The sequence below is a fragment of the Panthera tigris genome, chromosome B3, assembly GCF_018350195.1.
Source record: "Panthera tigris isolate Pti1 chromosome B3, P.tigris_Pti1_mat1.1, whole genome shotgun sequence".
Classification (NCBI taxonomy): domain Eukaryota; kingdom Metazoa; phylum Chordata; class Mammalia; order Carnivora; family Felidae; genus Panthera; species Panthera tigris.
In genome coordinates, this window is record NC_056665.1 from 121,687,785 (window position 1) to 121,711,089 (window position 23,305).

At 40.6% G+C, this 23,305-nt stretch overlaps 1 protein-coding gene across 3 annotated transcripts in view; it reads right to left on the bottom strand.

The window, feature by feature from the left end:
* ALKBH1 (alkB homolog 1, histone H2A dioxygenase) overlaps nucleotides 1-23,259 on the bottom strand; it is a 28,240-nt gene extending 4,981 nt beyond the window's left edge. Inside the window, exons 1-4 of one of the 3 annotated variants that reach the window (XM_007095010.3) lie at nucleotides 23,072-23,259; nucleotides 20,759-20,867; nucleotides 16,834-16,963; nucleotides 2,804-2,894 (exon numbers count right to left, since the gene is read on the bottom strand). In XM_007095010.3, coding sequence (XP_007095072.1) covers nucleotides 2,804-2,894; nucleotides 16,834-16,963; nucleotides 20,759-20,867; nucleotides 23,072-23,254 — 513 coding nt within the window. In that variant the 5' untranslated portion in view covers nucleotides 23,255-23,259. Of the gene's footprint in view, nucleotides 1-2,803; nucleotides 2,895-2,933; nucleotides 3,004-16,833; nucleotides 16,997-20,758; nucleotides 20,868-23,071 lie in introns of all 3 variants that reach the window. The other 2 variants (XM_007095009.3, XM_042990243.1) reach the window with 2 other exon arrangements.
* Between the last annotated feature and the right edge of the window lie 46 nt (nucleotides 23,260-23,305).

Below are 23,305 nucleotides of genomic sequence, written 5' to 3' on the forward strand. Positions count from 1 at the left end.
AAAGATCACAAATATCCTTCTCTTTAAAAAAAAAAAAAAAAGGCCAGAAGACTCTTTCTCTCCAAAACCCAGCAATTCAGGAGCACGTCAAGGTGGTAGACGAGGGTGAGGGCTACCCCAGTGAGGTAAGCCTGCAGCAGCCCCAATCCCCTTTGTCTCGCTGCTGCTCTCACATCGCCCTTTGCCCAATCAACCTCAAAATGATTAGAAAACCCACTTCTGTCTTAAATCTCCGCGAGTGTCCTGATGTACCCCAGCTGTAGCAAAGCTCTGGAGAGAATGTATTTACTTTGGCCAGAAGTGAGCTTTAACTTCAGGTTAAGGATGTGATAGGTCTTTGATGGATGGCCAAGTCTCCTCAGTTGAAATTTCTCTTTTATTTTTTCCTTTTCCTTTTCCTGAACTGTAAATAAGAGTTCCTACTTATTCTTGAAGAGAACTTTAAGGGATTTTCTCCACCCTTTCAAGTTTCAGTCCTTCACAAGATCAACTACTCAGAGCCGCTGTTCCAACACAAGGCTGGCTGTGCTGTGATCAAAGAAGAGCCTTTGTGGGCTTCTAACTCCATCCAAACTGTCTATCCACTAGTCTTCTTATATCTCTTCTACTTTTCTCTGCTTACTCATTTAGTTTCTGGTAATTTTTCACTCCACATTTTTCTTAGTAAATGAGAGTACCTTTAAGTCCTGGGGGAATAACAGTACCACCAATAAAAATAACATCATAAAAAACAATGAGCTAACATTTACTGTGTTAATGCATTTAACTGCACAGAACAGCCTAGCACTGCTGTTATGCGGGCATTGAGCCTCTGACTCTCACACCCACCTTATGAGGTAGGCACTATCCTATTCAATATTGAATACTGAATATTCATATTCAATCCTGGGCTGGCTAAGCCAGAAAGAATCACAGGCTATTTCCCCAAACACAGATATCTATAATTTCCACTGAATCTGCATCACTGAAAGTAAGAATTATATCATGAACATTTCTGAGCAACATTTATCCTTATTTTGAGCAATTAAATGTATTTGTTAATAAGCTGGGTTCACTGAAACTATGGAGCTTTTAGAAAGTAACTAGTTAGTAGGAAGATGGGTCTATACCATTCTGTTTATTCAGTTTATTCTAAGAATTAGTCTTTCCACTTGGTGGCAAACATCTCCTGGAGACAGGCTGCCAGTGATAAAGGAGGAACTTCTGGAAGCAGAGAGGTCAGGAAAGGAAATTGTACTTTAAGAAAAGAGAACTTTGTTAACTGTAGGACATTTTTTCCCATCTGTGTCTTGCTCAGACCTTATATAGCAGGCAAAGGTGTCTTTTTTGAGTTCATGGAAAAGTACACCAGAAGTATATGGAGCTCCTTTTTTTACACCAAATAGGTATCATGTAGAAAATACAGGCTCTTAGCATAACACTCTCTAGTTCCAACCACATTGCTACAAAAGGCCGTATTTCATTCTTTCTCATTGCCAAGTAGTATTCCATTGTGTATATAAACCACAACTTCTTTATCCATTCGTCAGTTGATGGACATTTAGGCTCTTTCCATAATTTGGCTTTTGTTGAAAGTGCTGCTATAAACATTGGGGTACAAGTGCCCCTGTGCATCAGCACTCCTGTTTCCCTTGGGTAAATTCCTAGCAGTGCTATTGCTGGGTCAGAGGGTAGATCTATTTTTAATTTTTTGAGGAACTTCCACACTGTTTTCCACGGTGGCTGCACCAGTTTGCATTCCCACCAACAGTGCAAGAGGGTTCCCATTTCTCTACATCCTCTCCAGCATCTATAGTCTCCTGATTTGTTCGTTTTAGCCACTCTGACTGGTGTGAGAATGTATCTCAGTGTGGTTTTGATTTGTATTTCCCTGATGAGGAGTGATGTTGAGAAAGACAGATACCATGTGTTTTCACTCTTATGTGGATCCTGAGAAACTTAACATAGGACTATGGGGGAGGGGAAGGAAGAAAAAAAAAAAAGAGAGGGAGGGAGCCAAATCATAAGAGACTCTTAAAAACTGAGAATAAACTGAGGGTTGTTGGGGGGTGGGAGGGAGGGGAAAGTGGGTGATGGGCACTGAGGAGGGCACCTGTTGGGATGAGCACTGGTGTTTATATGGAAACCAATTTGACAATAAATTTCATATTAAAAAAAAAAAAAAAAATTTCCAGGGTTCATATCCATCCTAACTAATGATGTATTTTCCACACAATCACTCAAAGTATATAAGTCAAATCATCTACCAATTCTAGATGATCTTCTTTGCTGTCAAATTTATTAAAATCAGTGCTTTTGTTTAAACACCTCTGGTAGACAAAGACAACGTATAAAGATATATCTATAACTATAAACATATCTCAACATGTATTAAATTATTTGACGGAAAAAAAAAATACAGGCTCAACAAACACTAAACAATAATGGAAATAAAGATTTTAATTGAGAATTGTTCTTAAATACAATAAAGAAAAATCTATATCCCTGAAATGTACTTAGAGCACCAATGACTTCTGATGAAATAATATAACGTAAGGGCATTTGAAGAAGAAATTTCATCCTGGGAAAAATTACTCATTCCTCTTGAGATACTGTTATCAAGAGGATTTTAAGAGACAAATGAAAGAGACCCCTGCACAAATGGATAATCTGATACTTTAAAATAGTGGCCAGAAAAAAAAAAATAAAATAAAATAAAATAAAATAAAATAAAATAAAATAGTGGCCAGGAAGCAATCCAATCACTGAGCCCAAGGAGTGTAAAAAGTGGAAGACAATGGAATTAGCAAGAAAATGTGAATACCTTACTGTCCCAGTTATAATGGTAGCCTAGGGTCACCCAGCGCAACTTCTCTAGTAAACTTCGGGGTCTCCGTTTATTCACTTCCTTAAGCCTGTGAAGATTAGGGACAAAAGAGGATTGAATTATTCACCTCAATTGGCAGCAAAGGCCCTCTGCCTGGAGTAAATCTGCTTTCCTTGGTATAAGCTGTTGGCCAAGATCTTGATAAGAAAAATGAGAAAAGACAAATGAGTTGACCAAGAATATAATAACACTAAAAAAAACACGTTAGCATCTCTCATTTTTAGTCCTTGTTCTAAATCCTCTGCTAAACGGGATCAATTTTAAGTGGCAAGTCTCCAGCATCTCAATAATGACAAAATAAGAATAACAACAGAAATGTTTTTACCCATCCACTGGAAATGGGACCACAGACACTACGGGTAATTGAAAAATTGGCTAACAGAGCATGTTCTATTTGGTTTGCTAAAAGTGGGGTATGATTAATCATAGGTATCACTATTTCTAATGATGGTGGCTTCCCAGAATTATAGGTTGGGGGAGAAAGTTTGGCAAAATATAGTATACAACCAAAAATAACTGGTTTAACAAGATTTCTTTAACCCTATAAAACAGCTTAGATAATTGAGGCTTAGCTAACAATTAAGGACCACTGTAATTGATTTGGTTCCGGACATCCATTTCAAAACACAGGGGGTTTCTGTAAAACAGAGAGATGCACTTCTTGCAAGTACATCCTGTCTCATCAAATCTACGGGATTAACTATGTTTTTCCTTTTCTTTTAATGTTTATTTATTTTTGAGAGAGAGAGACAGAGGTCAAGCAGGGGAGGGGCAGAGAGAGAGAGGGTGACACAGAATCGGAAGCAGGCTCCAGGCTCTGAGTTGTCAGCACAGAACCTGATGCAGGGCTTGAACTCACGAACTGCAAGATCATGACCTGAGCTGAAGTTGGACACTTAACCTACTTGAGCCACCCAGGCACCTCATCTACTCTTTTTCTAAAGAGGAAGAAGCTTCTTTGATTTACCTCTGAATACCTAAAAATGCAAGAATGCTAGGCCTAGTAATTTTAGTTTTTTTTTCCTATGTGATTTATATCATCAATTGATCGAATTTTTTTTTGGTCCCAAAACCACTCGTGTTTAAAAAGAAAAGATTAAACTGCTTTAAGGAGTTTATATTTGACAAGAGATGACAGATAAGTATAAGAAGAAAAAATGAGGGGAAAATTCAAGGCAGTATAAAATCTGTACTAAACTGAACATCACAAGACTTTGAGGGACAACAGAATTAAGAAAAAAGGAGAGCTCAAAGTTAGCTGTCTAATCAGTTAAGGCTTCATGGCAGAGTGGGAGTTGAACAAGGCATTGAAGAATGGCCAGCACTTAAACAGGGAGTGGAGCAGTGGGCAATACAGGCATACGACATGAGCAGAAGCAAAGGATTTATTAGAGACTCACACTGTAAGTGGCACTCGTCTTGATGTTTGACAGAGTTTACAGAATAGATGCTATCTGTCCTCACAGAGTTTACATTCTAAGAAAGACACCATGACACAGATATACATCAAGACCAGCAGCTAAAAGGAATGGAACACTGATTTATTTAGGACAGCAGTGCAGAAAAGAAACACAGCAGATCTGACTGCTATCCTTTGAAAGGGGTCATTGGCAAGCATCTGGAACTCGGAATTTGGAGAGGTTGACACCGTTCCCAGAACTGCTGCTCACTGGGCCTAAACTTTTTCTGCAAAATAATAAGGTTTACGTTAAACACCAGCTTCCTTCTGGGAGTCTAGAATTTTGATATATGTCAGACAGAGACTGTCAATGTGACCAGCCCCTAGTCAAAACCTGGGCACTGAGCTTCCCGGGTAGACAACATTTCAAATTTGTCACAACTTGTTATCGGGGGAATTAAGCATGCCTTGTGTGACTTCACTGGGAGAAAACCCTGGAAGCTTGAGGCTGGTTTTCCCAGGACTCTGCTCAATTCATCTTTTCCCTTCACTGATTGTGCTCTGTATTCTTTGAACTGGAATAAATCCTATCCATGAAGACAACTATATCGTGAGCCCTGCTGGTGAATCACCAAACTCAGGTAAGGTCTCAGGGACACTTGGCATGAGAAAAAATAGATAACTAGCAACAATTTAGGGGAAACAACATGTAAGCTTGGCCAGTTACTGCCACTATTTGGGATGAACAGTTATCATGCAGAATGACCATACATTATTTACATTTTCTACATGTAAAAACTAAAAACTGAAAGAAAAAAAAAAGGAATGCACAGTTACTAACACAATCTGAATTCTATCTATGTGTCTTCAACTAAAGGTACAGATAAAAGAACTCCCTAATGATCCCCCAGGAGAATACAATCTACCTTACTAGACTTGAGACAGAAAAATAAGAACGACCTCTTATTTCTGGACTCAAGTGAATCTGATGTATCAGTGTGTATGCCACTTAGTTTCTGCCAAGTGGTTTCCAAATTTTAATGCTCATGAGAATCATCTAGAGGGCTTGTTAAAATTTGCATGGCTGGGCCCAGGCCTACAAATTCTGATTCAGCAGGTCTAGGGTGGAGCCTAAGAATTTGAATCTCTAAGTTCCCAAAGTAATGCTGATGCTGATGAATCAGGGGCCATACTTTGGGAAACACTATTTCAGCCAAAATTAAAAAACAAAACAAAATACCTTCCATCTTTCTAGATCAATAAAAGATCATTTTATTCTTGATGAGAAACCCATACTATTATACTAAAACTAGACCAGGGGTGCCTGGGTGGCTTAGTCGGTTAGTCAGACTCTTGATTTCAGCTTAGGTCATGATCTCATGGTTCATGAGATCAAGCCCTGTGTGGGGCTCTGTGCTGTCAGCTTAGGATTCTCTTCCCCACTCTCTCTTTCTTAAAATAAATAAACACTAAAAACAACAACAACTAAAATAAAAACTAGACCAGGGCACCTGGGTGGCTCAGCTGGTTAAGCATTGGACTCTTGATTTCAGCTCAGGTCATGATCCCAGGGTTGTGGGATCGAGCCTTGCACTGGGCTCTGCACTGTTAGACCCTATTTAGTATTCTCTCTCTCCCTCCCTCTGCCCCTCTCCCTGACTCGTGTGCTCTAAAAAAATAAAATACAGGGAAATTAATTAAAAACAAACAAAAACCCCCCAAACTAGGGGCGCCTGAGTGGCTCAGTCTGACTTTGGCTCACTTCATGATCTCATGGTTCATGAGTGCAAGCCCTGCATCGGGTTCTGTGCTGATAGCTCAGAGCCTGGAGATTGATTTGGATTCTGTGTCTTCCTCTCTCTCTGCCCTCCCCTGAGCACACTTTGTCCCTCTCAAAAATAAATAAACTTAAAAAAACAAAACAAAATAAAAAACAAAAAAAACCCCAACAACCTAAAAAAAAAAACCCCAAGCCCCAAACTAGACCAATCTGAACAAATAAAGATAACAACAATGCAGCTCTAAAAATAATATAGAGGGTGATGGTATTTCAGACATCTGATATGGCATCAACAAGCTGCTTTTCCATCAAAAGATTCAAGGTATATGCTATTGTAATTAACAAAGATTTATGGTATTAGTAAAATTATCAAAATTATAGTAATGACCAAACATGACCAGAATCCTCCTGTACCTTTTAAAAATTTTTTTATTTATTTTTGGGAGAGAGAGAGAGAGAGAGAGAGAGAGGGAGGGAGGGAGGGAGGGAGGGAGGGAGGGGCAGGCAGAGTGTGAGCAGGGGAGGGGCAGAAAGAGGTAGAGACAGAATCTGAAGCAGGCCCCAGGCTCAGCTGTCAGCACAGAGCCTGACACAGGGCTTGAACCCATGAACCATGAGATCATGACCTGAGCTGAAGTTGGAGGCTTAACTGACTGAGACACCCAGGCGCCCTGCCCTCTATGATATACCTTTCACAATTTTTTCCTGTTTTAGGAAACCAAAAGAACATCTCTTTTCTACCTTAATTGTATCACTATAAGGATGGCTTTGGGTTTTGCCTTGTATTACTTGGGGGGATTGGCGTAAACGTATAAGAGCATTAAGCCCAGGCCACATAACAAAAAAGAAAAAAAAGGCTTAAAGACTTGTGCAGTAAGGGATGCCTGGGTGGCTCAGTTGGCAAAGCATCCAACTCTTGATTTTGGCTCAGGTCATGATCTTGCAGTTGTGAGACTGAGCCCCACATCAGGCCCCACACTGTTAGTGCAGGGCCTGCTTGGGATTCCCTCTCTCCCTCTCTCAAATAAACAAACTCAAAAACAAAAACAAAAACTTAAACAAACTTAAAAAAAAGCCGACTTGGGCAGTGAAAGTACAGTTGTGATGACTGAGTGTGCCATTGTGAGGATAATTACATACACACACACACATTTTGTGTAATGTGTTAGACCCATGTAGTTAGTATATGATTCCACCCCTGATTTCACATGGTCTTCTGAGAACACAATTTCAATTCTTGTCTTTGAAGGAATTTCTGGAAGGAAAGTCACAACACTGATAAGACCAGCTTTGCAGATGTGAGAGCACTACTGGCTAACACTGGCCACTTCCTGTCTCAACACTACTTAGTGACATTCTGGTCCTTGTGGGCTTTGGGTAACAAAGATTCCAAAATATTCACTCTTAAGCACTGTGAATAGTTTAAAGCCAAAACCAAGTTTAACGCACTCCCAGATCATTTGCAAGCAGGAAATACTGATGGATTAATAAAGGGGGTGGGCTGTTCTCTTTTTAAACCTGACTTGTCCAAAAGGAGGCCAAGAAGGCTTAACGCTTGGTGCCAACAGAGCTGCCACATCCACTCTAAGGAATGCAAGGGGTATGCAGGCACCTAACTTTAAATCTTCATCCAATTATCTAAAAGAATGTTTTCAACCAAATATGACCTTGATTACTGGTTCTCACTGAAAGCAAACACACTCCGCTCCCTGCCTCTGCTGCAGCTCCAGGCACCCATGATGGATGGGTCAGCTGGCCACCTTCTCCCCTGGTCAATGTGCCCACACAGCAGTCTGCTCATTTCCTGTCATGGCTAAGTGCTTTATGTACGCGCTGGCATTCTATGGTGCCGTTTTCAACTGTACCCTAACTGGGTGAAAATGGACTGTCCTGCCTGTCCACTCGTTGTGCAGTGGGGAGTTTGGGTGTCATAACTAAGCACTGGCATGGTCTTTTCTTCCTTGCTTCAAGGGACATTAGCAAATCGTTGTGAAAGCAAACGTCTGAGGGCAGAAAAGGTCTGAAGGCTGTTTTTGATAAAATAGTATTACAGGGATTTATTTTTTTCAATCATTTTTAAAAGCTTAGAAATTGTGTCCTTCCTAACTCTGAATATTTCCTTCCATGACAACAACTTTCTGTTCTTCCTCTCCTAGTCTCTCACATCCATTAAACCTAAGGTTTCCACCTCCTGTTCTCAGAACTCCATTTTCTCAGAATTTGAGTGCTTCCAGTTGTCTCCCTTCTCAACCTAAACCTCACAGTCAAACCCTGAAAATGGACATCCAGTTAATTCCATCTGGACTGCCAACACTGTTTTGCTATCTTGCAAATATTTACTCTCAGTTAATCTACCTTCTGTTCTAAACCTTCAGCATCCATCTTAAGTTGTGAGTCCTGCTCTTACTCCCTTTGAGGACAACAAGAGTCCAGAGGCCTGAGCAAAAGATCCAGTGAGCAACTTTGAGCTTTCTCTCCCATACCTCTAAACTTTGCATAATCTTTACTCTGTCCTTCCCTCCCTCCTGGTTTCAGCAGGGGTTCTACTTCTTTCCTCGAAGGCCAACTCTACACCTATGTTGCCTCCCATTTCCCTGACACAGCCTCAGAGACATTCCTTCATTCATCACCTTTCCGCTCCTATTTTCCAGTCTTCCTCTGCACTTTGGTCTTTCTCTTGATCTGCAGAAACGTTCAACACTGCCACATACTTAAGAAAAAACAACAAGCATCTTCTTAACTTAACCTCTTAGTCAAGTACCCTGCCTATGTCCCATTTCCTTCTGCCCCACCTCTCTCCTTCCCTTCACAATCGAACCTTCCCAAAAGGACTGCACAGTGGCCACCCTCACTGCAACCTGACTTCTGCTTCCACCACTCCACCAAAAGTAGTTTCTTAATTTCAAGTACACCACTTAATTGTCCCTAGGCCTACTGACATGGTTGGCCCTTCTTTTATTCTGGAAACATTTTCCTGTCTTGACTTCTAATAGCATTCCCCCAACCCAAGCTGATACTTTCTAGAGCTAATGGCTTTCTTTTCTCTGTATGTTTTCCACTAAACAAAAACAATCACATCCATTCTCATCGCTTCATTAGTCTTTTTTTTTTTTAATTTTTTTTTTTTTTTTAACGTTTATTGATTTTTGAGACAGAGAGAGACAGCATGAACGGGGGAGGGTCAGAGAGAGGGAGACACAGAATCTGAAACAGGCCCCAAGCTCTGAGCTGTCAGCACAGAGCCCGATGCGGGGCTCGAACCCACGGACCGTGAGATCATGACCTGAGCCGAAGTTGGACGCTCAACCGACTGAGCCACCCAGGCGCCCCCCCCCCTTTTTTTTAAAGTAAACTCTATGCCCAACGTGGGGCTTGAACTCATGACCCCAACATCAAGAGTTGCACACTCTACTGACTGAGCCAGCCACGTACCATGCTATACTATGGTCTTTATGTAGAACCCCCACATCTCCCTCTCTGACTTCACTCCTAAACTCAGTTCCATGTTTCCAGAGGGATACTGGACACACTTACCTGGATACTCCACAGGCATTTCAGAAACATGAATCTCTAAACTACACTAAGGATTGTCTCTGCTCCTTCTTCTCTTCCTCTAATCCTATTTCCATTAAAAATCTTAGATTATAATGTTACAATGAATGTGGAGGTGTAGTTATCTTTTCGAGACAATGTTTTCGTCTCCTCTGGAGATATACCCAGCTGTGGAACAGCTGCACCCTCTGGTAGTCCTATTTTTTATTTTTGAGGAACCTCTACAGTTTTACATAAATAACTGCAGTATTATTTGTAACAGCCAAGACAAAGAAACAACCTTAGTGTCCACTGATGAATGAATGGATAAAGAAAATGTGATACACAACCCATACACGAATATTATTCAGCCATAAAAAAGGAAACCCTGCCATGTGTGACAACATGAACCTCGAGGGCACTGTGCTAAGTGAAATGTCAGATGGGGAAAGACAAATACTGTGTGATCTTACTCATACGCAGAATCTAAAAAATCCAAACCTGCAGAAACCGAGAAGACTGAAGGTGCCAAAGGTAGGAACGGGTGCATGTGGGCGAGATGAGTGAATGTGGTCAAAAAGTGAAAACTTCCAGCTATAGGAAAGTAAGTGCTGGGGATGCAATGTACAGCATGGTGACTATAGCTAACAATGCTGTATTGTGTATTTGCCAAGAGAGCAGATCTGAAGGTCTCATCACAAGAAAAATTAATTATAACTCTGTAAGGTGACTGTTGTTAACTTATTACAGTAATCATTCTGCAATATATACACATATCAAATTGTTATGTTGTACACCCTGAACTAGTAAAATGTACATCAATTATATCAATAGTACTGGAAAAAAAACTCACAACAAAAACCTCAGTTTTGCCCTATTATCGGTGGATAATCCTTAACTTCTTGTCTCTTGATTCCCATAATCTCTTGGTCAGCAAGCCTTGTTAACAATGTCTTTTCCAGACCTTTATCATCTTGTGCATGGATTATTAAGCTAGATTTTTTTTTAATGTTTATTTATTTTTGAGAAAGAGAGAGAGAGAGAGAGAAGAGAGAGAAAGCATGTGCGCGTGTGGAATAGGGGCAGAGAGGGGGGACAGAGGATCCGAAACAGGATCCATGCTGACAGCACAAAGCCCAATGTGCGGCTCGAACTCACAAACCGAACTGAACCATGAGATCATGACCCGAGCTGAAGTCAGATGCTTAACCAACTGAGCCACCCAGGTGCCTCTAAGCTAAATTCTTGTGTTTTTTCCAACAACTGTATTTTCAGTCCATTTTCCTCATGGTATAAGAATTATCTTTCTAAAGTGAAAAATCGGTTACTAATCTTGATGAACTCCCACTGTTTATAGGACAAAGTCCACACTTTGCCATAAGGCATGCAACCCCCCTTATAATGTGGTTCTAACTCACTTTTCTGGTTTCACCTCCAAGCATTCCCCACAGGGAGGGTCCATTTTTCATGGCTGTGCCTTTGGCCATACACTTTTCTCTACTGTCATGTTCTCTCTCCTCTTCTACTCTACTCTCTGTACAGCAGATTTTTCTGACTTGCACACACTTTAACCTCCCTTCTTCTTCAGGGAAACTGTTTTCTAGTTTCAGTCTCTCCCTCTACTGTGCCCCCACAGCAACTTCCTCAACTCACTTACATGGCTTATTCATCTATAAATTCTGTATGTAAGTACTTGAACTCCTTCTTTAATTAGTCCCTTCCTCAAAGGCAGGGAGTGAATTTTAATCTCCGTATCTGTCCTAGCATCAAATATTTCCAAAAACACAAGTAGATAAGTTAACAAATTAATGAAAATAAAGTGGGAAGATACTATACAATCTTCAATTGATCCTTCTCAAATTCAGCATGTTTTTATCAGGCTAACTGAGAGAATATCAACTTAGTTAAAATAATATTTAAAGAACATCTTCTAAAATATATAAAGAACCGTGGTTGGTATCAAGGTTACAAACTTTTCAAAATCTGGGGCGGGGGAAGGGCCACGGCAGGTAGTGGAGAGAAGTGCTTGATGACTGGATTCACTCTAATAAATGTTTATAATAAATAGCACCACAAAGTTTTAAAGGAGTAGAAAAGGAGAAGGGATTAATTCTGCTTCCACACTGAGGACATTAATGGAAAAAACTTTCACATATACAAAAACAGGTGCAAAGTATTTCAAAAGCTAACTTAAGGAATAAAGCAACGTCAGTACTTCCCCTTGTCTTATTCTTTAAAGTTATTTTTGAATAGATAATATATTCACAAAATTCAAACGGTGTAAGAAAGGATCCACTAATTCCACAAATACTTATTGGCAATTACATGCACTGAAGAAAACAAACAGAAGGCAAGAAGATAAAGAGTGAGGGAAAATGGGGTACTATTTTTAACTTGATAAGGAAATCATCTCTTATAAGATGATGAGATCCAAAGACCTAAAGGAAGGAAGTCATTGGTTACCTAAGGGAAGAGCTTTCCAGGTAGACGGAACAGCTTACACAATGAATCTGAGCATTTCTCATGTGTTTAAGGAAACAGCATGGACGCCACTACAGCTGGAGGACAATAAATGAAAAGGAATGGTAGGAGAGTAGGTTGGAGAGGTGGCTGGTGGCTGGATCACCAAGGCCTTGTAGACCATGGTAAAGACTTCTGATTTTATTCTAAATATAATGGAGTTGCATTAACAACAAATTTTCACTGGCCTTTGTTCCTGGTTCTTGGGAGAGAGCTTTTAAATCACTGGCGTTTCCAGGGGTGCCTGGGTGGCTCAGTCAGTTAAGTGTCTGACTCTTGATTTCAGCTTAGGTCATGAGCTCACAGTTCTTGAGTTCAAGCCCTGCACCAGGCTCTGCACTGACAGTTTGGAACCTGCTTGGGATTCCCCCCTCCCCGCCCCCACCTTGCTTGCGTGCTAACTTTGCCAAAATAAATAAACGAAAACTTAAAAAAAAAATTCCTGGGGGCGCCTGGGTGGCTCAGTCGGTTAAGCGTCCGGCTTCGGCTCAGGTCATGATCTCACGGTTCATGGGTTCGAGCCCCGCGTCAGGCTCTGTGCTGACAGCTCAGAGCCTGGAGCCTGCTTCAGATTCTGTGTCTCCCTCTCTCTCTGCCCCTCCCCCGTTCATGCTCTGTCTCTCTCTGTCTCAAAAAAAATAAATAAACATTAAAAAAAAAAAAAAAAAAATTCCTGGAATTTCCAGGAGGAAAAGGAGTATCTTTGTTATTCACAGTGGGCCCTAGGACCACAGCTAAGTTAACGCTGAAGTGATGACTCAGGATATGAGCTTATGAGGCTACGAAAACCAACTATGTGATTAGAGGGGTTGAGACTTTTAGTCAAGTGGTATTAGCTAAATAAACCCAAGGGGCTGAGTAGGGGGCTAGAGACTGAGTTAAACCATAGGGCTAATAATTCAGTCGTGCCTAAGTAGTGAAACTCCAACAAAAAACTGAATGCTAGGTTTGGGAGAGCTTCCTAGGAGGGTGACACATCCGGAGTCCATGGAAAGAGGACATGGAAGTTCTGCATTCAGAACCCTCCCAGACACTGCCCTACATGTTGATTCATTGGATGATCCTGATTTGTATCCTTTATAATAAACTAAATTCCTAAGTATAATGCTTTCTTGAATTCTGTGAGTCATTCTAGTGAGTTATGAACCTGAGAGGGTTATGGGAACTTCCCTGAATTTGTAACCAGTTGGTCAGATGTGTGGGTAGCCTGCGGAATCTCTCAAACTTGTGGCTACGGTCTGAAGTGAGGGTGATTTGCTTGGAGACCATGCCCTCAACCTGTGACATCCTTGTCGACTCTGGATGGTTGTATCAAAGGTGAACTGCAGTACTGGAGATCAGAAACTATAAGAGAAGTGATGTGATTTCTATACTAATTAGAAAACAGATGGAAGGGGCTCCTGGGTGGCTCATTCGGTTAAGTATCTGACCTTTGATTTTAGCTCAGGTCATGATCCCGGGGTCATGGGATTGAGCCCCAGGTCGGGCTCTGCACTGGGCGTGGGGCCTGCTTAAGATCTCTCTCCCTCTCCTGCTGCCCTCCTCCCTTGCTCCCACTCTCTCTAAAAGAAAAAAGAAAACAGACTGAAGAGGCATGAAAACAGACACAGGGCGACAGGTTAGGAGGCTGCTGCAGTAAATGATGGTGGCTCAGACTAAGGTGGCTGTGATGCAGATGCTGAAAAATGATTTTATTTATTATGACTGTAGCCCTACTATATTTACTATAGGGTCAGATTTAAGATCTCTGAGTGGCTGCATAGTGGCTGCGTTGTACTGCTAGGTATGTCATACTTGATTAACTGATCTCTTGCTGAGAGAAACTTAGGTTATTTCTCATTTTTTCCTGTTATGAACAATGCTGCAATGAAGATGCTTATACCTATTATAATCTTGTGCAAGAATCTCTAGCTATTCACGCACAATAAACTCTGAACAAAACACAGAATTGAGGTGCCCTAATTTTGTGAACAGATCTATTTTTCCCTCTAAGTTCAAGTATTTCTTCTTCATTTCCTACTTAAAAAGTTTCTTCTTCCTTGACCACAGAAACTAGAAGATTAAAATGGAAAGGATCCTTAGAGATCCTCTAGTTCAGTGGTTCTCAATGTGGATGTTATGGTCAAAAGTCCAAATCTCTAGGGAAATCTTGTATGACAGACCCTCTCCCTTTCTCATATGCTCTGGGAAAGCAGGGGAAGCTGGCATGTACTGTCTAGGTGACTATAATCCAACCACCTGAAATGGCTTCTCCAATCTAATTCCTTTGTTTCCCAGAAGAGGAAGCTGAAACACATCACATAATGACAGAAGGAGAACTAGCGTCCTGATTTTCAACCACCAGCAATGTCTGAGACTATCAATTTCTTCCAACCCATGACAACAGAAGACAGGACCACCACATTTTAAATTTTTGCTAATTTACTAGAGAATTAATTAGTAGCTAATTAGTAGAAAAAAAAATCTCACCATTGTTTACTGGATGATTTATTAAAGAGGTTCATCTAAACTATCTTAGAAGATGACATTGGGATTTCTGCAGTCATTTGTCTGAAGAAAGAAAAATCAATTACTTGAAAACACAGGCTGGTTTAGCAGCAAACTCTAACCATGATCTTCCTTTAGTTTACTCTCAATTCTAAACAAGATACCATTAAAAGCTTTAAGACGGTTTTTCCCACTGCTCCTGACTTTACCATAGCCTGCAGACCAAGAAGATGTTAAAGGAAAACCAATGAATTTTAGTTTTCCTTTCCCCTTTCAACTTAAGGAAATCTTATTTCCCCTATTAGAAGCAACATGACAATTTCTGAAAGCTGCACTATTAGTGACCCTAAGTCCAAACAACACACAAAACCAGTGTAATGGTTTTAATGGGCTGTTCTAAACATTTCTCACAATTCTCTTGTTTAATCCTCATGCTATTAAATGAGGAAAGGACTACCATAAGGCATAGAAAGGTTAAGAAACTTGCTCAAGTTTACACACCTAGTTCAAGTCGCAGAGCTGGGATGTGAACCCAGGTGATCAGACTCTAGAACTGCACCCTTTACAATCTGGCCCTTAATTTTTCTGCTTCATCTTTTGCCAATTCTATCCATGACCTCCAGGAAGCACCTTTTATAAACTACCTCCAGTCTAGCCACCTGAATGGCTATTTCCATATCTTATAAACTATATCTCTGTACCTGTTTATTTTATGTCTCTGCCATCAGCTAACTTACAAATTCCTTGAAAGCAGGAATTGTGTCTTGTCTTTGAATCTCTAACACCCAAGCACAGTATCTGACACACAGTAGAAATCCAATAGGTATTTGTTGAATCAATACATGAACTGTACTCCCACATCCTGTACTACTATTTCACAGAACTTATTCTGCCTTGAATATTCCCTCTTTGCTTAGGCTGCTTTCTCTACCCCAAACAGCTTTTCTGCTCTTCTGACGGGCAAACTCCTAATCATTTTTGAAGACCCAGTTCAAATCAACAGAGAAAAAAGAGGATAAAAGACCCAATTAAAATATGATTTTTTCAGGGCACCTGGGTGGCTCGTTTAAGTGTCCAACTTTGGCTCAGGTCACGATCTCATGGTTTGTGGGTTTGAGCCCTGCACTGGACTCTGTGCTGACAGATCAGAGCCTGGGGCCTGCTTCAGATTCTGTGTCTCCCTCTCTCTCTGCCCCTCCCCTGCTCACGCCCTGTAACTCTCAAAAATAAATAAACGTTACAAGAAAAAATTTTAAAAAATAGTAATAATTTTTTCTTCTTTGACATCTCTTTCTTGCCTAGAGGAATTATTTCTTCCTCTGGCCCCCCACAGTATTTTTCTAAACACCTATCATAATACTTTCTAAGCTTCCTTATAATTATTCCTGTTGACACTGAGTTGCTGCCATAGACTATGCATTCTTGAGTACAAGGACACTGTCCTATGTATCTTTGTATCTCCAATGCTTAGCCTCATGTCTGGTATACAACTAACCCTCAATAAGAATTTGTGGTATGATAGGATGTCTGGCTGGCTCAGCCAATAGAGCATGTGACTCTTGATCTCAGGGTCATGAGTTCGAGGCCCATGCTGGGTATAGAGATTACTTTAAAATAAAAAAACTGTGAATGAATAAATGGTGATACTACATTAAGGTGCAAATGTTAGTTCTCAAGAGGAATAACTAATCCATCATAAAACTGCTAGTAGCAGTGACTTCATCTAGGAGAGTGGAAACCAATAACTTTTAGTGTTAATTTTTTCAGAATATCACAAATCTTCAAAGGAACTCACTTTATTTTTTTAAAAAAGATTTTATTTTTTTAAGTAATTTCTACACCCAATGCTGGGCTCAAACTTACAATCCTGAGATTAAGAGTCACATGCTCTATGAAATGAAGCGGCAAGGTGACCCTGGAACTCACTTTAAGCAGAAAAAGGGCTGAAGCTGAATGAAAATGGACCAGCTGATGAGTAAGGAGGATGAACTTGAGATACAAGTTATAAGCAAATCTTTTTTTTTTATGTTTATTTATTTTTGAGAGAGAAAAATAAATGATGAACCTAAAACAGATCTCAGTTTAATATAACTGTCAAAGTGTCTGTCCAAATGTTCCCAGGGGAAAGAAAATAATTGTGCCATATTTGCATGGGAACGAGGGGAAAACACGTCAGTCACATTCACTGAATTGTTCTGGAGTAGTTCCTATAAAGATGTGCAGTGACCTGAGCTGAATACGAACACTTACCTCAGAAACTCTTTGCTCTGTTCCCAGAGGTCTTGGGTCTCTTCTTTAGTCATGTGTTTGTCCAGGTTACACACATTAGGTTTCTGGGAATATAACTTAAGACACTGCTTCACCCAGTGCCACTGGTAACCTGGGAGGAAGGGGTTTGGGATAAAAATAAATCCTACACAAAAGATGGGTGGGGAAAGAAGGAGAGGAGAAAATTCTCCATCAGTTATATTTAGATAATTTATTTTTGTTGACATCCTTATACCCATTACTGTATTATTTATGCCCCATACCCTTTGCTCATGCTTCGTGGCTTCCACATGTATAAGCAAATGTTCTCCTTTCTATCCTCCAATTTTAGAGAAAGTGGGGAGAGAAACAAATTCTTAAGAGAAACAAATATTCCACACCTATCAACCATGTTACCCCTAAGCAAACCTTAGAATTGAAAATGCCAAAAGTCACTCCTCAAATGCACCAGGCATTTATCACTTACAGAGGTGGTAATCCCTTTCGGCAACAGCGGCCTTTGTGGTATCTCAGTGTTCCACCTTGGCCTTTTTTGTTTTCTAATATCTGGCTAACAACGGTTATGTTAAATTCTCAGTTAAAATAATTGGTGTGATTTCTGCCTCCCAATTGAAATCTGACAGAACAGCGAAGAAAGATGATATATACATCTGCTCACATGGCAGGATACCATGTGCTGAAAGGATCACCTGTGCTGAAAGGATCTTCTGTGACCTTGAAAGTAATCTAATGTCGTTTTTCTCCTGGATAAACGAGGAGTAACAATAATGAACAGGAATCCAATGCACGGTAAGGATCCATTCATTGAACATTCAACAAACACATACTATGTACTTTCTGAAACCCCTGGAGACAGGACAGCAGAGACAGTGATGCAGACAACGAATGCCCTGCAGAAGCCCGGCTATTAAGGGAACAAAGGCTGAGGAGAGTCACAGAGGAATGAAGAATTTAAGGGGAAAATTTATGGTTTTTAGGGTTTGGAAAGACCTAAGCATGCTTACAGATTATGAGGAAAGAACCAGCAAAGAGGAACTGGTTGAACACAAAAAGAGGAAAAGAGCAGAGCAAGGTTTTGAAAGCTGGAAGAGGTAAAAGAAAGTGGGATCTTTTGATAAGCCCTCCCTCCCCCCCCCCCCCCCAAAAAAAGAAAGAGAGGTGAAGGGACTGGCTTTGAATGGGAGGAGCTTTTCCTCCTCTAAAATTGGAGGACAGGAGTGAGAACATTTGCTTCTGAACGTGGAAACCACTTTTGCATTTCACATACAGGCAAAATTCTCCAAATAATTTCAGAGGTGACAGGGGATTGTCAATATTTTGAGGAAAAAAATATGAAAAATACCCCAACAACCTACCATCTATCAGCATTGATTATAACATTCCCCAAAATATCAAAGGAAGAATATCTCTGACTTAGTGACAGGAAAATAAAGACCTCTTTAGGCAGTCCACTCTAGACAACTGTTGATTTCCTTTAATGAATTAAACTTTGCCTTTTAATTTTCACACATTGATCTTAGGTTCGGACTCACAGAGCAACCCCAAATTAGTTTCTTATTCTTCTTCAAAAATACCTCTAGCTTTAAGGCTAACATTTAATGCTCATTTCCTGTGTGCCAGGCATGGATCAAAGTACTTTACATGTACTCACATTTAATCTTCATAATAACCTTACAAAGCTGGTATGTTTTTTTCATACATTTTGCATACCAGGAAAATGAGGCCAAGAGAGATTAAGAAACTTGCCCAAGGTCATATTGGATGATTAGAGCCACAACATGAAGCCAGGTAGCCTCATGTCAGAACCTAGGCCTTAACCAGCCCTTTGTGTGTATGGCAACCTTTCAAATGTTGGATGCTGTCAGGTTCCCTCTCAGGTTTACTCTTCCCCAGACTCAATCTTCAAACTCATGACCCTCCCGCTCATTCTTGTAAGGACAGGTTGTGGTTGCTCGGGTTCCTTTATAACAAGCAGAATCCAGAAGTAAACACAATCCTTCTGATCAAGCCTGAATAAGAAGACACTGTCATCTCCCATGTTCTGGACATTACACTTCTATTAAATGCAGCTTACAATGGCAGGGAAGATAAAGTCTCTAAGGACATAATGAGGTACCAACTCACAAAATGTGGCTTAAATGTGAAATCCTAGAAAACCTCAAAATCAAGTATACCCATTTGGACAGCAGAAAATGAGAGTGGGGTTGGTAACTTTGTAGTCTGAACAAACTTTTTGTTCCCGTTTTGTTAAGGGAAAAAGGCATAGCAACAGAGAAACACAGCCTTGAAAACAGGAGGTAACCTTGAAAGGTAAAAGGCAGCCTTCAAGAAAAGTACATAAAAGACTGCTGGTGATGCATGCTCTCATTTACTCAAACTCATGGAGAGCCGTGCTTCTGCACATAAAGCCATCATTTGACATTCATTCATTCATTCATTTATTATTATTATTCTTTTATTTTTGATAGAGAGAGAAAGAGAGAGAGAGCACACGAGCATGCACACACAAGCAGGGGAGGGACAGAGGGACAAAAACAATCTTAAGCAGGATCCATGCTCAGCACAGAGCCTGACATGGAGCTCGATCCCATTACCTGAGCTGAAATCAAGAGTTGGATGCTCAACTGAGCCACCCAGGAGCCCCTTGTTTCTTCTCTTACACATAACTAAAGTGCATGAGGTCTTTTAAAGGAAGTATTGAAGCTGTTATACTGTCCTATGTTATTAACCAATACATCAGTGATCACAATGTAGTAAGAGCTGTAACACAGATCTGGCCCGTGGTACAATGAAAATTAGTATTTCTTTTTAGGATTTTTTCTTGCTGTTAATCCATATTTGAAATCACAGATACAATGTTAACTTTATGTCCTCTCCAAGAAAAAGAATGCCAGGTAAAATATATTTGGCCAAATAAGGCATTTCTGTAATTTCTAAATAGTTCATAATCATTCAACTACAATGTCCCCATGATCCTTAACAAAAAGATTAAAGGTGTCTGGCTGGCTCAAGCAGTAGAGCATGTGACTCTTGAGCTTGCAGTTGTGAGTTCAAGCCCCATGTTGGGAATAGTTTACTCAAAAAATAACAATGAAAACATTACCCATTCTTCATTATCATCTTAATTTCATTATCTGTAAAGTGAGCTACCCAACATTACTGAAGTTCAAAATGCTAGATTATTGGGGCGCCTGGGTGGCTCAGTCGGTTAAGCGGCCGACTTCAGCTCGGGTCATGATCTCGCGGTCCGTGAGTTCGAGCCTCGTGTCAGGCTCTGTGCTGATGGCTCAGAGCCTGGAGCCTGCTTCTGATTCTGTGTCTCCCTCTCTCTCTGACCTTCACCCGTTCATGCTCTGTCTCTCTCTGTCTCAAAAATAAATAAACGTTAAAAAAAAAAATTAAAAAAAAAATGCTAGATTATTTAGTCTATTAGGGCTTTTGATCTCATTAACTGTAACACTTTTTTCAAAAGCTCAGCCTTAAGGACAGCAATAAATTTTAAGTTTTTTGTTTTGTTTTGTTTTTTTGGCCATATGAGAACATAGTCACTTTGTGACTAGAATGACCACTATGAATTAATCTATCATTCAAAGCAGTTCTTCTCCCAGAGTAGGTGCTTGGAGTTGTGGCAGGGAGCCTAGAGTAAACATCCTTATTTTTGATTTGTACCTGGTGTCATTTCCTGCATTGTAAGGTAGGCACTACTGAACCCTGTTCTATCCTGCAGGAATGTTAAATAAACAGAAATTTTAGATGAGACAATTTAAAGGGGGTTTGAGAGTGAAATATTTCCGTGTTTATTTTCACTCTTTGCATACTTGCTTACAACTCTTCCCCACTCTCTTCACAGCTCTGAAATTAGACAAATGATTACATGATCTTATCTTTTGGGGTCTGCTGCACTCACCAGGATAGCCTTGGAGTCCGTAGGCTTGCCACTTGCTTACTGGCTGAAGTCCTGCTCTATGTGCATCATGGTCACTGACTGAAGACACACTCAGCTGAGATCTGATCACCTGACAGGAAGGAAACAGAAGTTGGAGGGCTAAAGCTACTTTGCAGGTCAGCTCTGAGAATCTCAAATTTCTAAAGTTATTTCCGGTATGAGACAAAATTCAGAGTCTTAAGTTTGGGCTCCTAAACTTAGTTCTACCACTTACTTGATGCAAGACTTCGATGAGTCACTTCTTAGAGCCTTAGTTTTCTCATCTATATACTAACAAACACTAGAAAGTAATATAAAATCAAGCAGAAATGAGGAGGAGGCTGATTTTGGCCTTCAAGACTACCTTTTTGTATGACGCCACACTTTGGTGATTTCTTCATGAAAGGTGTTTGGTGTACTGAAATACCCTTAGTCAAAATGCTGCCCATCTCAGTTCAGGCTATCAATGCTTTTGAGGCACTTATATACAGCTGGTGCTTAAACAGACCAATGAGGAACATCAGGCAGGAGAGGATAAGAGAATGGAGAGAGTGCTCTCACCAGACAGAATGAACATTTCAGTGAAACACTGGAAACCCTGTTTGCTGAAAGTACGATATTTATTCTTTTTTAGATGAAACTTCAAAATGAAACTCAGAGCTTTTGCCTTTGTGAATTACTTTGAAATTAAGTTTTTCAGGGCCTCATGAAGTTTTCTTTGCATATAAGAGTATCTTAGAGATGCCTTATTAAATTGGTTAAGGGATCCAACATGCAGTCACTAAAGGACATTTACAAAACAAAAACCTTTATTCTTCCACTAATAAACTTAGGATCTTGCTTGCCTTAGAATACATCAAATGTTCTCTTCCAAAAAGACAGGATCTCTCATCCTATTAATTTCACCAAGTGTAGAGATTTCCAGAAAAAAATACCAACAAGTGGCTGGTGTAATACCAGTTTCTGTAATAAAATGGCTACCTGGAACTCTGAGAGTCTTAACCAGCGAATTTTTCCAGGTACTGAATGTTTTTATTTTAAACATTTTGTAATGATTTCTTAAATAGACCATATTTAGTAATGTACTGTAATTCAGCAACACTCCCATAGTTGAAGTAAGTTTGTGGACCTATTCTCCATGCTAAGCTAAACCAAACCTCGAAGTTTAAAAAAAAGTTCTGCTTTTCCCCTTGCCTATTAGCTGTCACTTTCTCCACTGCTCATCAGTTGCTCTCAGAGCAACTTTCTTTTCCAATTTGCGACTTTCAATCTGTTTTGAACTGGGAAACTAAATACTGATGTTTTTATGTATTCAATGGATAGTGTATTTATTGAATGCTTACTGTTTCAGATAGTGTGCTAGACACAATGTCCTCTTCTCAGGTGGCTTATATTCTAAAAGTATTTAAATACTGCAGCAAAATACAGGCAAAAGGAGCTGAATGAGGGTCTGTCCCATGTACATTATTCTCAGAGTTCAGACTTTCTGTATGTTATTTCGACAACTCTAAGACCATTTTTGCTAACGAATGAAGTTCCTAAAAAGTTCTAGATAAGTATGGTGTTACTACAGCATTCCAGTTTTACTGAGAACTATTATTAAGCTTAGAGGGAATGCTCCATCCAGCCATCTGTGGACAACACCAAGGGCAAATTAAGGGATCAGGGATCCTCAGTGTTAACAGCGATTATAAAGAAATTATGCATACTATATACTATAACTGTGATTTTCCCTGTGTCCCCCTTTATGTTACTTTTCCTACTTAACATGGGGAAAGGTAGAAATAATGCATAGTGCTTGAATCCATTTGCCCTTTCCTTTCAAACGTGGAGAGATGATCTCAATCTTTCAATGCCCTTTTTCTGAGAGGTCCGGAGACGACAGGGACCTATTTTATGGACGACGGCTTAACAAAATCGATCCCTCTCAGTGGTGGGGATATTCGGGTGGTTGTTTTTTTCAAGCTGCAAAGCGCTTCCCTACCGTGTAAGAACACGGTTTATGGGCTTTTACACAAACTGAAGTAGAGATGTAAACGAACAGTTAACGTTAGGAATGAACACCAATTCCCAGGCATTCTCTGAGGCCGCAGCCAGGAAAGGCCGCGTGGAGTAACCCGGCAGCACAGCTATTCACCGCCAAAGTGTCACTCTTCATGGACAATTCAACTCCGCGCCCACCGAGGCCGGGGATTACTCAATAACACTCAGCGAAAAGAGATGAGGAGAGCTGTGAAGACCCTCAAAAAAGCGAGGTGAGGCGACCGGTGATGCGCGCCGCTCCTCTGTCCGTACCTTGCGGGCATCAGGCCCCGTGCCGCGGGCTGTATGGGCCGCCGAGAAGTCAATGACCGCTCCCAGGTCTGCGGAACCGGGGCGGCTCTGCCGGTAGAAGCGGAAAAGCTTCCGAAAGGCGTCCTCCCCTGGCTCGGCCGCCAACGTCGCTACGGAGCCCACGGCCGCCGCCATCTTCCCCATCTCGTTGCCCGGCCTCTTCTGACCCGGAAGCAGAGTGCCGTGCTCCGGATC